The 14,277-nt window shown below is 40.1% G+C and overlaps 2 protein-coding genes across 2 annotated transcripts; one reads left to right on the plus strand and one right to left on the minus strand.

Annotated features, from left to right (window-relative positions):
* Window positions 1-1,925: 1,925 nt before the first annotated feature.
* On the plus strand, window positions 1,926-6,177 carry LOC102808389 (NXPE family member 3-like). The gene is made up of 4 exons (XM_006819462.1): window positions 1,926-2,000; window positions 2,240-2,961; window positions 3,499-3,551; window positions 5,360-6,177. The coding sequence occupies exons 1-4, from the start codon at window positions 1,926-1,928 to the stop codon at window positions 6,175-6,177; spliced, it is 1,668 nt and encodes a 555-aa protein (XP_006819525.1).
* A 5,084-nt stretch (window positions 6,178-11,261) lies between these two features.
* Window positions 11,262-12,269, minus strand: LOC146746087 (uncharacterized). Its single transcript, XM_085498955.1, has one exon. It carries the CDS (start codon window positions 12,267-12,269, stop codon window positions 11,262-11,264), a length of 1,008 nt encoding a protein of 335 aa, XP_085355081.1.
* Window positions 12,270-14,277: the final 2,008 nt, after the last annotated feature.

Here is a 14,277-nt window from a genome sequence, read left to right on the forward strand (position 1 = left end):
AATCCACCCCTGGTTTGTTTGTTTGTTTGTTTATTTGATGCAATTTTACTCAAACTGGAGTAAATAAATACACTTATGTAATCTCATAATATATGTAGACTGAGAAATATCTTCAAGGCATTTAAATCGAGAGAGCAACATGGACTGATTTCCAACTGACTTGTTCTTTGATGAATTATTGAACGCCTGAACTCGAGCACTCCCTTCTGTATTTCTTATCGATGACCTGTACATGAGGCCGGTGGGTGGTATTTGGTACCTAATAAATATATAATACCAACGGGTAGTATTCGTGTTAATTTTATATGTTTGGACACGATGTCAAACTCCCCTGTTTAGTACTTACTTTTTTCCATATCTCGCTAAGCATGCCTTTATACACTCTTTCATTCTTCTCCACTGTTACTCTCAGTATGTGTGGTACGTACATTAACAATCAGTGCACATGCGTATAACTGATTGGTTATTTAACAAATACTGCAGAAGTATATAGATGTGACATTGCATTATAAGAGTAAATTCCACTCAGTGGCATAGTTACTTATTCCACTTATTCCCGGAATCTTTGAATATTTACATTGATGAGCCCAGAGATGTTTTTACATGTGCATATTGAAGTGCAGTACTAGTGTCAGTTGATTTGTCACCATATCATTTTCCATTTTTTTCCCTAACGCAACATAAATATACATATATATTAAGTCTCTCTAGTGCAGGTTATTTTTCCGCTCAAATACGTCCACCAGATGAAACCGATTTACCACATTTCCATAATGAACACTGCTGGTGAAATGTCACAGACATAATATAGGTAGGTATTCCGTTATTATTTTCAATGTCGACTTACACAGCATATGCCATTTGTTTCCTGTAAATGTGTGCTCTCAGTGGCGCTGAAAGTCTGGTGTTGATACACCCGAACCGATGACCGTAGTTCGCATCATAATTTTAGAATGTGCACATGGGCGAAAATCCTTGTTGTATTTTATTGTGTGCGAACGTTTCATTTGCCGGATCTAAATGGAAATATCTGATTGCTAAACTCGTGAACATGAATACAAGAAATTGTTTTAAATCCGTTATGCAATTATTGACTGGGACACAAGTGATACATTTTTGTGTTTTTTGTTCAATAAGAATTATTATTATAAAAATGGAAAATCATAATAATTCGTGAATACTCTTTTTTTAACCACATCGTACATTAGATACCTTTTAGCCATTTTTACCAATGTATTTTTTTCTATTTTTTTAGGCATTTTGTTATTTTTTGCGATGATCAGTTATGGCGGCCTGTTTACACGCCTTTATCTACCTAATAAGTATGAAAATCACGTTCTGTAGTTGTCTTCCAATCAGACCGCGCCTTTACCTATAGATAGATTTTAATCAGATTAAATATAAAATATCACATTTCTATAGAGCATATTATGTCGAATGTGTTTCTCATTTTCTGTAACTTTCGATAGACCATATCACTCTTCAAAATAATAATTGTGACTAATAAGTAGCTCAATTGCAACATAGAGCAGTTCTTTTGACAGTAATTTAAGCAGTATGTTCGTTTTCACAGCTTAATTCGCCTCACCACAAAGCTTCAGTACTATAAGCCAAGTTAACGTCAAACTTTGGAGATGCTTACCTTTCACACCGGAAGCTGCTCGTTTCATCTGCAATTTACTGGAGCGCACATGTTGTTCCGTGTTTGTTTAATAACACACTCTTTGTTTTTAGTATTGGACGCCCTGACTTTCAGGGTGATGATCTCCATAGTTTAAGTTGTTTATTTTTTATTGCAATTTCTTGTTTTTGTTGCGCATTTGACAACATTTATGGCGACTCTGTGTGAGATTTTCATAAGGTTATTTGCTTAATTGTGGCTTTTTAAGATCTATTTCTTTAACAGCTTTTTTTCACAGATCAAAATGACAACTAAACGATTTGCTGTTTTGCTGGCTATACTCACATTGCTTGTTGTTGGAAGTATTCCCGTTTTCTTGGTAAAGTTTCTCGTATTCACTGTGTGCTAAAATATTTAGAAATGTCAATTTGTTTGGCAATGTAAAGTGTATGTTGTTCACAACAATGTAAATACTTTTATCGCGTTATTGTATACATATAAATGTTGCCTTTTCTGTCGTAGATTGAATATCTCAAATATTGTCATAATTTGACCTCTATGTCATACCCATAACGTGAATAGACAGATGTGCAACTCTCTTTCCATACTTCTTCCTAGGATGTATTGCCAACTATGAAATTCTCCGTTGTATCTATTAAGACAACAACAAAACAGTATTGGTCACATGGTGTACAAAAAGGTAATCAAGTCACAGTTGAGACTGAAACTCACACTTGGAATGTTTCCACCGGTTTTATAGGTAGTCGCGGACAAACCAGCGCTCTCAAAACAGATGTGATTTTTCTATCTGACGACAACTCTACTTTCCAGGGCGATATAATTACTTTAAGACTGCATGCACGAGATGACAACGGTAGAAGACGTTATCTTGGTGGTGATTTATGGCGAGCAGCTATCTACAACGCGACCAGTAGGTTTGGCTCCATGGGGAAGGTAATCGACCATGATAATGGAACATACACAGTGCATTTTTATGCGGGGTTTTCAGGACAAGTGGTAGTCCAAATTATGTTAGTTTTACAGAGAGAAGCAATCAAGCACCAGCAATTAATTTTTTTGCCGATGGAATTTAGAGGATACTGGACGGGGATTTTCAAGAGTGACGGTAAAACGGAAAATTCGATTTGTTTTATGCAAAGAGAAGGACACTGGAAAGATATGTGTGAATATCCGCATCCTAGAGCTCTGGGAAATACTGTGTTTTTGTGTCGTCCACCTAAATCGCTGGGATGCAACACTCTTGCCGGCATATCTGCATCAAGGCATAGCGGGGATGGCAACAATAAATTAAGAACCAATCGCACTTATCAGTTTAAAATGTAGGTACAGTATTAGTAGTTATCATACTGACTCTCCCATATAACATATTGTTTAGACCATTCGATTTTTTCTGAAAATTGTATCACTCTCTAGAAATATTCATAGACAATAGAGACAAAACTGTGTGCTACCTCTGATTTAGTTGGAGATGTCGTCAAACAAAAGTGTGCAAATGAGCCCAAGTGCATTAAAAAGTGAATATATATGTATATCCGATACTGTAATGTAAGATGTCATAACATCCTAATATTTTATGGTATTGTTTGTTTTTGAACAAAAATGCACACATCTTCGCACAACCATTTATTATTTGATATTATGTGAAATAATTCTATAATAATATATTATCAATAAATATCGAGAACTATGCTAATCTGACGATGGTTAATTAGACTAATTTTGTTCTAGCGATGAACTCATTGAGGCACCTATGCAGATTAAGTCTACTACGATTGAATAATACCATGTTAAACCTAATATAAGTAATTATTTACTATTACGTATATTTTAAAAGTAACTATATTTCCTTCATGCAGACCCAATGCTCCACGCGTCATTAAGGGTTTCAACGATAGGTTGCTGATACAGAGTAAGTAGTAATTGTGCATAGACGAGCTGCTGTTAAATTAACATTATCACGAGTGTTTAAGCCCTGCAATTCGGTTTTAATTACATTCTCCTATATTGTAATGTGTACACGACTTCCCAGGGGCGGATACAGGATTTTTTTTATTGGGGGGGGGGGCAAACTTTAAAATCACTTGACTAAGTTAATGATTTTTTTATATTCTACAAAACAAATTGAATACATTTTCCAACTGGGGGTCGGGGTCGGACCCCAAGAATCCCCCTCCCCAGATCCGCCACTGCGTCCACTATGGCAGAACATTGACATTAATGGGTAATCACATAACCTGTACTAATAACATATATGATACAATTCAATAATACAAGTAATATGTATATTAATGAATATGTGGTGAAACTTGTGGAAATGATAGGGAAACAATTATGTTATTCCATCAATACCAGGTTGTTCAATGATTCAATGGCAATCATAGTGTTGGTAATAAGGCTACATTGGTTACTTGTGTGTAATGGATGCGTGATACACTATTTGATAATAAAGTTTACTGTCCCTTGACAAGTCTGTGTTGAACATACATATCACATGCATGAACAAAGCCTGGATGTTTTAATGTTTCCTGAATACTTATATGCAAAGTAAATTGATCATGCTTTGAGGACTGTCACACCTGTACGATATTGAGTTGTTCAAACATTTTCTTGCAAAGGAACATGGTACAAATTGGGTAACACAGTATTGCCTTAATACATGTGTTTGCATAGCGAGCAGACAACATAGATCAAACTCCATGTACAGCGGTACACAATGATATCCAGATTTGTGGATGCATATAATGTAAGCCAAGAATTTTGTGATTGAAACATTATACCTACGCAATGTCTTATTAATTTAAGGCATTCTATCAGTCTTGGTCATAAAACGAATACAGCATTTTACCAATTGGTAGAACCAATGAATGTGATTTTAACAACGTCCGAAAAAAACATGCCATAAAATCATTAGTTAAGTTAGAATTTTGTAATACTTAAATGTGACAGACCTAGCAGGTTTTATTTTTTCTACTGACACAGACACTGTCAAAGCAAAGTTATTTGGTTCCACCAATCCGTGGGGAACTATTCAGGATATAAGGCAAACTTCAAACAAATGATTCCTTTCCAACAAGATTACATTGGTCAATAATAAGAATACCTCATAAGAACCTCGTTGACATCCAATCTTACTGATTATTACATATGCTCTGCCGCATTTATTGGCCATAGCTATATTATAAATATTAGTTATAAATGTGTCTATAATAAGGTGCAGAAAATTACTTTCTTGCACAAATTATTACGACTTGACCCATGTAATCATTTTAATGTCAAATTAAACTAATGAGTCGCCTGAATGGCCTATAACCGTTCTGTGCAAATCAAAACCAAAACGTCAAAATGAATCACTCCATTTAGTCTCTAGATTCAGGGTATCGATGGTTTTAAAACACATATATCAATGTTGACGATACATTTAGTCCAATATTACAAGGAATTATTTTTTTAATTTTGTTCTATATGCTGCATTTCCCTGTCTTCATTTGCGGGAAACCTCGTACGAGTGCGCGCGAATTGAATGGAACGACACTTTATCATTTTAACCACTGTTCATGGGTGGACGAATGTTTTAAAACGTAGTGTTTGTTAAATATCATTAATTAAAAATTTGCAAATCAATAAGGTACACATTTGAAAATGTTAATTCATCCTGAAATGTAAAATTGGTTTGTTTGCAATAACATAGTAATGTATCAGTGTTTATATCATTTACAGGCAGTGTGAAATCTGGTATCATTACATACAGTGTACCTCGATGTGAATCAGACTTACTGGAACCATTAGTTACCGGATACTGGCTTGGTATGAGATGGTACTCCTTGGTCTGTCGAAACAGAGAATGGAACCACGCAAAAGAAGTTCAGAAATGCTTGCAGGACAAAGACGTGTATTTTATTGGTGACTCCACAACTAGACAGTGGTATCAACAAATGCTGGACATAGCTGGATATCCCATAAATGCCACAGATGATAACTGGAGGAAACGTGTTAACACAATACCTGGTGACTATAATGTTAGTGGGGAAGATGCGTATGACATGATGGTGACCGACTTGAAAAATAACGTTAATTTCACTTTTCATCACCATGCACTCTCACTGCACGGATTTGTTCCAATATCCCGTTTTCCATTCTCTATTGACGTTCTAGACGAGCTGACTGCTCCAAAATGCAATTACGTAATTGTTATTAGTCTATGGGCCCATTTCGACTTTTGGACTACGGATAGTTACACAGAGAGACTCAGCATGATTGCTAAAGGTATACAGCATCTCCGGGGACGCTGTCCAAATACTGTCATTGCCATCAAGGGCTCACATGTAAGAAACAGTATGTTGAACTACTGGATATATTACGACATGAACCGCATAATGAAAGACGTGTTTAGAGGACATGGGGTATTTTTTATCGACATCTGGGATATGAATTTTGCATTTGTAGCTGCACATCAAGGGACAATGACTATTCACATGCCTATGACATTAATTAAAGAAGAAGTGTACATGTTCTTGTCACATGCTTGTCTAAAATAAACAGGAATCATATGAGAAAATAAAACCACTATGTTTGTGCCGATGTATTGAGTGCTTTATTTCAAAATAGACAATATTGATTTTATAATATTAAATCATAAATCATAATATTAAATAATGATCGGTCACTGGTAGCATAGTGGTTATTGCATCAGACTCATGATCGGTAGACCCAAGTTCAAATCCTACAATAGGCTGAACGTCAAAAAGGTCGACCCCCACCCTGGGTGAGTGTGCCACAGACTCAATGGGAAGGCCAATTCCACTGGCCGAGATTCATTCACTAACGAATGCGACTTTGGGGGAACCTTGGTTAAGGTCCGCAGGTGCTTGTGTTCGACCGGGCCTGGTTGACGCCAGGATAGCGCATTACAAATTGCCATTTGACAGAGAGATGGCCACACAGCCCTGTCATGTAGTCCCAAACATGAATATGATTTCTGTGGCAAAATGCACTATGTGTCGTCACTAGCACTTACAATTTGCACATACAAAAAAAAAGTCAGGAGAGACAACAGTGACACTCAATGTCCGGAACTGTCGCCTGTCACAAAAAATATTTAAAAAAAAAAAAAAAATATTAAATCATAAATCAGTCAAAATCTGTCATTACATCCCGAGTAACTTGAACGATGACTGAATAGTTTGCATTTCGGACCGTCATTATTTGGGGATTTTAATTTGAACGACTTGGTATTCCTGACATTCACAAACTCGCTAAATTCAATACTTGCCTCAACTTTGACCTTCTTAAAAATTGATTCACACATGATGTGGATCTTTACTTAGACTCCGGTCTCGCCTGTTTAGGATAATAAAGCACTGTATATTTGCTGCATTTTTATACACGTGCACTAGGTATGGTCAAATGTATTAACCACTGATACCATAGAACTCACTAATCAAGAAAACAGCCTGCATTTTGAGTCCCGTACTGCTGGACCGTCATTGGGGAAGCGTAGCTTTCATTGTTATGCAAACGAACCTAGAAAGGATAATCCACTAACAAACTAATATCATGATGAAATCAAATGGCCGATATCGAAGAAACATTTTGTTGTGCCAGAGTGTGACCAGAAGACTGTAGAAACAAGGAGTCTCTACTTTTGTTTGTTTTTTCCATTTCTTTATTGAATATGCAATGAAAATTGGGATGGGATATTTCGTTGCCTTTATTTCATTTAAGTCACAGATTCTTGTTCGTGGTTTGGACGATCGGGTGCTATTTCGATCTATAAGGTACAGGGTGCTACTTCGATCTATGTACGGTAATATCCAGGATGATATGCGATGAAGATGAACATTTTACACATTTCTATGACACTTTCCATATTGTTTTTGTTAATTTTGGACTAATTGAAATATATTTTACATTAGTTTCAAGTCTGGTCATCATTTTTGAACGAATAGTTGTGGTGATGGTAATAATAGTAAAATGCTGTTGATACCAATACCTTCAGATAACGAAGTAAATACAGGGTTCATATCACTAAGAGCCAAATGATTTCCAAGACTTTTCCAGACTTTTTCCCAAACTTTCTTGCATTTTCCAAGACATTTTGACCCTTAATGCAGGCCAATACCATGGATGTGTTAGTTCCCTGGATAAAATGAATTAATAACTATGAAGAAATTTAAAGACTTTTCAAAGATTTTCCTGTAATTTAAAGACTTTCCAGACCTCAAAAAATCCAAAGTCTTTCAAAGGATTTCCCCAACGCTATGGACCCTGAAACAATGAAGTTCACAATTAATTGGAATGTAGGCATTCGACAAAATATCTCGACACAACTCCCTTGTATGTTATGCAACCTAAACTGTGTTGAAGATGAACTTATAATAGTGCTCTATTTAAAGTGACTTGCGATCCGAGTATATTGAAATATATTTCACATTAATCCACCCCTGGTTTGTTTGTTTGTTTGTTTGTTTATTTGCTGCAATTTTACTCAAACTGGAGTAAATAAATACACTCATGTAATCTCATAATATATGTAGACTGAGAAATATCTTCAAGGCATTTAAATCAAGAGTGAAACATGGACTTGTTCTTTGAAGAATTATAGAATGCCTGAACTCGAGCAAAAACTTCATTTCTTTTCGATGACCTGTACATGAGGCCGATGGCTAATAAACATATATATAATACCAATGGGTGGTATTCCTGAGAGACAGTCCCCGTCTGCAGGTTTCTAGTTGATATGAATAATTCATAGTTGATGCTGACGTCACGAAATAAATTAACATAATGTATGCAAATTTATTCTAAATGACCCTGAATGCGTTGGTTGTTCACGTTTTGAACACAATGAATACTGTCGCTCCAACCAAAACAGCAAAGAAAACTATTAAATCGCCTAAAACCAAGGAAACAACGCGCATTATTTGTGGCAGTCAAATAGAAAATATAGAAAAGCGGAGGAGAATTTGTTGCGACAGAAACGATCTATATCTTGCCATTTCGTATGCGTGCAGAAAATGTGGAATGAGAGCGTCGACTCTGCATACAAACATGGATGAGTTCAGGAAGGAATTTCAACAAACTAGACGAGAGTTATTAGAAAGGTCGCAGGCATTTTACTCTAAAGAATGGTAACTGAAATAGGGGGATTCCTGCTTTCGAAACGAGTTCTTTTTGACAAGACGAATGTCAACACGACACGCAGACGAACATACCGCTCCCTTCTGTGTAGTTTGCGATAGTGTCTCGCTGGTATTCTTTGCAAGAAATATCATGGTAGTCTAAACGTTCCAGCACTTTTATAATACATTCGTCAAGATTTTTGTGTGTCATGATATTAAAAACTGCTATGGAAAGTGTCGCGATTGTGTATAGTACAGTCAAAACAAACAAGCGTAAGTCGTGGGCAATCCTCGTAGCCAGCGACCCCTGGCCCTTTTCACGATTGGCCACGATAAAATGATAGACATCTGCGCGACTATCATTTGCATATGAAAGTATCCGGATCTGGTAAGAAATCTTACCAGTGAATTGCAGCACCGAACAGTCGGTCGTGTCTAACGGCACTCCATACTTCCTGTCCCGGCGTTCGCAATTTATTCACGCCTATTACGTTTATACACAATATTTATTAATAATAACAGATTAATATTAGGTATGACCGACTGTCAACAGCCTAAAGGTACGGAAGCAACTTCGATCTATGCACGGTAATATCCGGGGTGATATGCGATGACGATCCTATAGCATTACGTCATTATCATGTTTAATTCGGATAAAGAATCAGTAGTCAAAAAACAGAATAGAAGTATGGATTTAAAATAACGTTGCAATGGCTTTGTACAAATGCAACATTTTGCGCATTTCTATGAATCCATATTTTCATTGTTAATTTTAGACCAATTGAAAGTTTTTTTCGCGTTTCAATATTGTATTATAATTATTGATTGGGGCCCAAATGACACATTTTTTATGAATTATTCACTGGCAAAGAACGAACCCGACTCAAGCGAATTGGCGGCAAAAGGAAATAAAAAGTTAGTTTAATTCTGCTGAATCTAAAATTACATTTCTGGCATACAGTGAAATACAGCATTAAAAGGCAAAAACAGAACTGTGACAAATGATAAAAAGCACTCAAAAACAAGAACGAAAGAAAACAAAGCGTGATACTAATACAAAATGATAGAAAAGCGAGCTGGCATGACCGCGAGAAAAAATGGGTGGGTGGGTGGGTGAAAATAACCCGAACAGAAATGACTGGGCACGAACAGCGTGCGATATAAACAGTGCAAGTAAACAGAACGAAGCGAACTGGCTACAAGAATCATGCGCAGTAGAGGAACTAAACAAACAAACGAAGCTATGCAAATGAAAAGTATGCAAATGAATAATTAACAATTTTGAACTACCTACAAAATACAACAATTATTCACTGGCAAAGAACGAACCCGACTCAAGCGAATTGGCGGCAAAAGGAAATAAAAAGTTAGTTTAATTCTGCTGAATCTAAAATTACATTTCTGGCATACAGTGAAATACAGCATTAAAAGGCCAAAAAAAAGAAAGCCGCCAAAAGCAAATGTTCAAAGTGTCAGATCGACTTGGCCAGACTTGATAGCAGCGCGAATGCATGATGCCATCCTGAGGCGACGACCAAATGAAGATTCCATGTAGAGCAGGTAAGCTTGTGAGCGCCAGTCGCCTTGCGCTTTAATTGCTTCAGGGTCTGCGCCCGACTGAAATGCGAAGGAGGCACCTCCGCGACGAAAGCTGTGACCGGAGTAACTGTTTGGGTCCAGCCCTGTGGAGCTGAGCAATGATCGCAGATGTCGAACAAAAGACTGGTAGGTCAAAGGATGCAGTCTGCCGGTAGATGACGGCGCAAGGAACAGGGGAGCTTCTGAAGGTGCTGGCAACATGTCCACCATCTGCTTGTAGGCTGATACTGGGCAGAGGGCGGAGCCAGGGATAGCCAGGATGGGAATGTGCAGAACCCGTTCGCCGAACTGTATGGTTTTGGACCATGTGATACGGATGATCAAACCTGTGGTGTTGTATCCGACACTGCTCCGCGAGAGATGAATGCGGGCGTCATAAGCTGTATCTGAAGGGGGCACCAGGTTGGACTTGCGCAGGAACGAAAAAAATGCGATGAGGAAAGCGGACCACAGCGTAACGTGAAGCGGGCGTGTAAAGTCCAAGAGACGATGAATTCGAAGAAGGATATCCGGTGTGATAGGCAACTTGCGGCGAGGCTGGTGCGCTGATATACGCTGTATTCCCCGGAGGACAAGGCGCAGTTCGAATGAGTCGAGTGAAGGTGGGGTCTCGGAGACAAATAAATGCAGCAGCCGAACGCCGTTGAGGTAGTTGCGGATTGATGCCGTGCATGAAAACGAGCGGGCGAGGAACTGTGTGTAGCGAATAATCGTTCGTGTTGTGGCCGGAACTGGCTGGATGCAAAAGAAACGGCAGAAGAGGAAGAATGCACGCCATTGAGTTGTAATGTTGCGCAATGAACCGGAAGCAAAAGCTGAGTGGAGTGAGCGGGACGCCTGGCGGTCCAGATCGGCGAGCGGAGCTTGACAATCTGCAGGAGCGAAAAAGAAAATGCTACAAGTTACCAAGGATGAATAAACTGGAACGTTTCTTGAGGTACAACGACTTCTGAGATGCCAAAGTTTGACTGTAGCTCTTCCACACGAGACTTGTAAATGCCAGATAAATGTGAACGGCTTGGAGCGTCGGCAACGTTGCTCCGACCGGGGATGTGTACAGCCCAGAGATTGAATTCGAAACGTGCTTGGAAGTATGCAATCTCCCGCAAACAGCTGAGTTCGAAATCTGAATGGGTACGATGAGAGTTGATCAATGCAACCGTTGTAGTGTTGTCAGAGGTTATTTGCAAGCGAAGCCCGCGCCAAGTATGGGACCAGAGCTTGAGTGCGACCACGACTGCAAGCAATTCCAATGCATTGATAGACAAACCCATGTTGATGATGTGTTGTGGGAAAGGAGAGCGAAAGAACTGGGTAACTGAGACACCGCCACAGCCTGAAAGGCATGCGTCTGTACACACGACAGTATCTGGCGGGGACCAAGGTTGGGTGTGTATGATAGAAACGCCATTATAGTCCTGTAAAAACGTCTTCCACCATAAGAGGTCTTTGCGAAACTCTGCATCGATACGGGTGCGGGGATGTTTAGCAGAGAATGTGCGAAGCGTGGACAGCATGCGGGAAATAAACAAGCGACCCGGGCGAACGCAATTTGAGACATAGGACAAGAGACCGATGAGACTTTGTAATTCTGTGCGGGAACAAGAGGAGCGATTGTCCCAGTTGGATAGTTCTTCGTGAATTTGAGTGAGTTTCGCGGTGGGTACGGCAATGGTCATGTTGACTGTGTCAAATTCAGAACCGAGAAAAGTCATACTAGTAGCAGGAGCACATGCTTTAGCCACGGATTCTTGAAGGCCGAGCTCGTTTAGCAGATTCCCTAGACTCTCACAAGCCGCAGTAGCGTTGATTGGTAACTCTGCTCCGCCGAAATCGTCGATATAATTGATCACCTCGTGCCCTTGGTTGCGTAGGATGTGACGCACTGCGTTGGTTGACCGTTGACACATTAAGGCCGCTGTGCGCAACCCGAAAGGTGGTGAAACGTCAAAGTAGTATTTCCCTTTCCAAGAATAGCCGAGAAGGTGGTAGTCTCTCGGATCCACGCGAAGTTGACGGTATGCCCTGCATACATGGAGTCAACTGTAGGATATCTGAGCTTATAATCATCCCCGATGTAACTATCCCCTGGGATGCCGTCGTTGACCGAGTAGCCTTCTGGAAAACTCAAGTCCACGACCACGCGACGGGAAGATGAGCCCTTCTTAGCCACGGTCATTAATGGTGAGGTAATGAGCGGGTGTGACAATGGCGGAGTGTCGAACGGTCCAACAGATGCACCGAGAGATAGCTCTGATTCCAGAAAACTGTCCACGTGCTCAGCGAAATGTAAAGCCGAGGTGTGATTTGTTGTGTGCGAAGTAGGAAGAAAGTCGCGTGAGTAGTTGATGGGCCAACCAAATTCTAAGAAGTCGCAGATGTCATCGTCGTAATTGCGTAGTAGATGGCGCCAAGACTGAATGTTCAGACCGGAAGAGACCGGGATGCGACAACCTTGAAAGTTATAAAGGCCTGAAGTGGAGATTCTGCGATGTAAATCAATGTAATGCTGTGCAATACTGCCATCAATGTTAGAAATAATATGATCTGGCGGCACAGAGTTTCTGGGCGACAGTGACAAATGATCAGCTGAAGATGGAGAAGTTGTTGTAGTTGATGATGTCAATGACGAGTGTGTAGCCCTCGACCTGCTTGTGTTGTGATGAAGTGCGGGGACGAAGTTCGTGTCGCTGAGGACCGCCTGCGATGTTGGCGCTTTGATCATGCTTGATGTCAGTGTGGTTGTTGACTGACCGGCGAGAGCAAGGGATTCGAACTTGTTATTATCGATGAAGGCTGTGGTGCTGAGCTTGCGTAATGCTGTGTGCGTAAGTGACAACAGTGATGTAGCTGCTGGTGGCGTAGGTGTGGAGCCCCCTGAGACGCTTGTGATGACTGAAAGTGTTGGGTCAGACCCGGTGATGTTGTTGCTAACCGAATCGAGCGAGATAACACTATCGTCCGGAGATACGTGTATAGGCGTTGATCTAACGGGGAGGTTACAGGTCGTTGACGTGATGTCTGAGGGCTGCGCATGGAGTCACGAGGAGATTGGTTTGTCGCGGTGCAGAGATGACATGGACATGCCTGACTTCTGTTTGCAGTCCTTTTCGCTGTGATTATTAAAGCGATTGCGAGTGACATAGCAATGATTGCAAATGTGTTTAAATTTGCATGGATCAAATGAGCAAGAACCTTTCTCGTTGAAAGCTGTGCACACTAATACGGGCAAACCGTCCGGGTTGGAGGTATTTCTGTTGCCGCTGTTTGTTGTCCATTTCTGGGTGACTGATTTCAACTTGTCGGCTGAGAAATCGAAAAACAGTTCTTTCACGTCTGAGTAATCGCTGTCCCATGTACGTCTGTTATCATCGATTAAACGAGCCACTGCCGCGTGATAGCTCCGGACAATGGGCCATTTGTACAATGGTAGTTTAACAAACAAATCGTGCAGGAGACGTAACCGGCCCTTTTGTTCTGCTTTGGGCATGGATGGATCCTGCAGTAAGAGCGTGTAGCCCTGTAGAAATTGTTCAAGTGATAAGTCGTCGTATTTCAGTTCATGTGAAGAAAAGAATGATGGAACAAACTGTTCTGGAGATTTCAAACCAGGCAACTTTATCCCGGCGTGACGCCCGGGGGAATTAATGAGACTGTCGCGAATAATGTACTCACCCGCTGGTTCTTTGTTCTCAGCCTCGTGTCCTTTGTTCGCTCCAATGGCGTCGAAGTATGGTGACAAATCGTGGTCAACCTGCGATCGGAGATTCGTCATTTTGCGAAGTTCCGCTAGTGAAATGTCAGAGATTTGGTGATCAGAAGGCGATGTGCCCTGTTGGCGCGTGGATGATAGGCCTGTGGTTGGTGGATGTGCGTTCAAGGAACAACTTTTGAATTCCGTTTCTAGCTGGGAGATTT

This window comes from Saccoglossus kowalevskii, chromosome 5 (assembly GCF_978046115.1).
Source record: "Saccoglossus kowalevskii chromosome 5, keSacKowa6.1, whole genome shotgun sequence".
NCBI lineage: Eukaryota > Metazoa > Hemichordata > Enteropneusta > Harrimaniidae > Saccoglossus > Saccoglossus kowalevskii.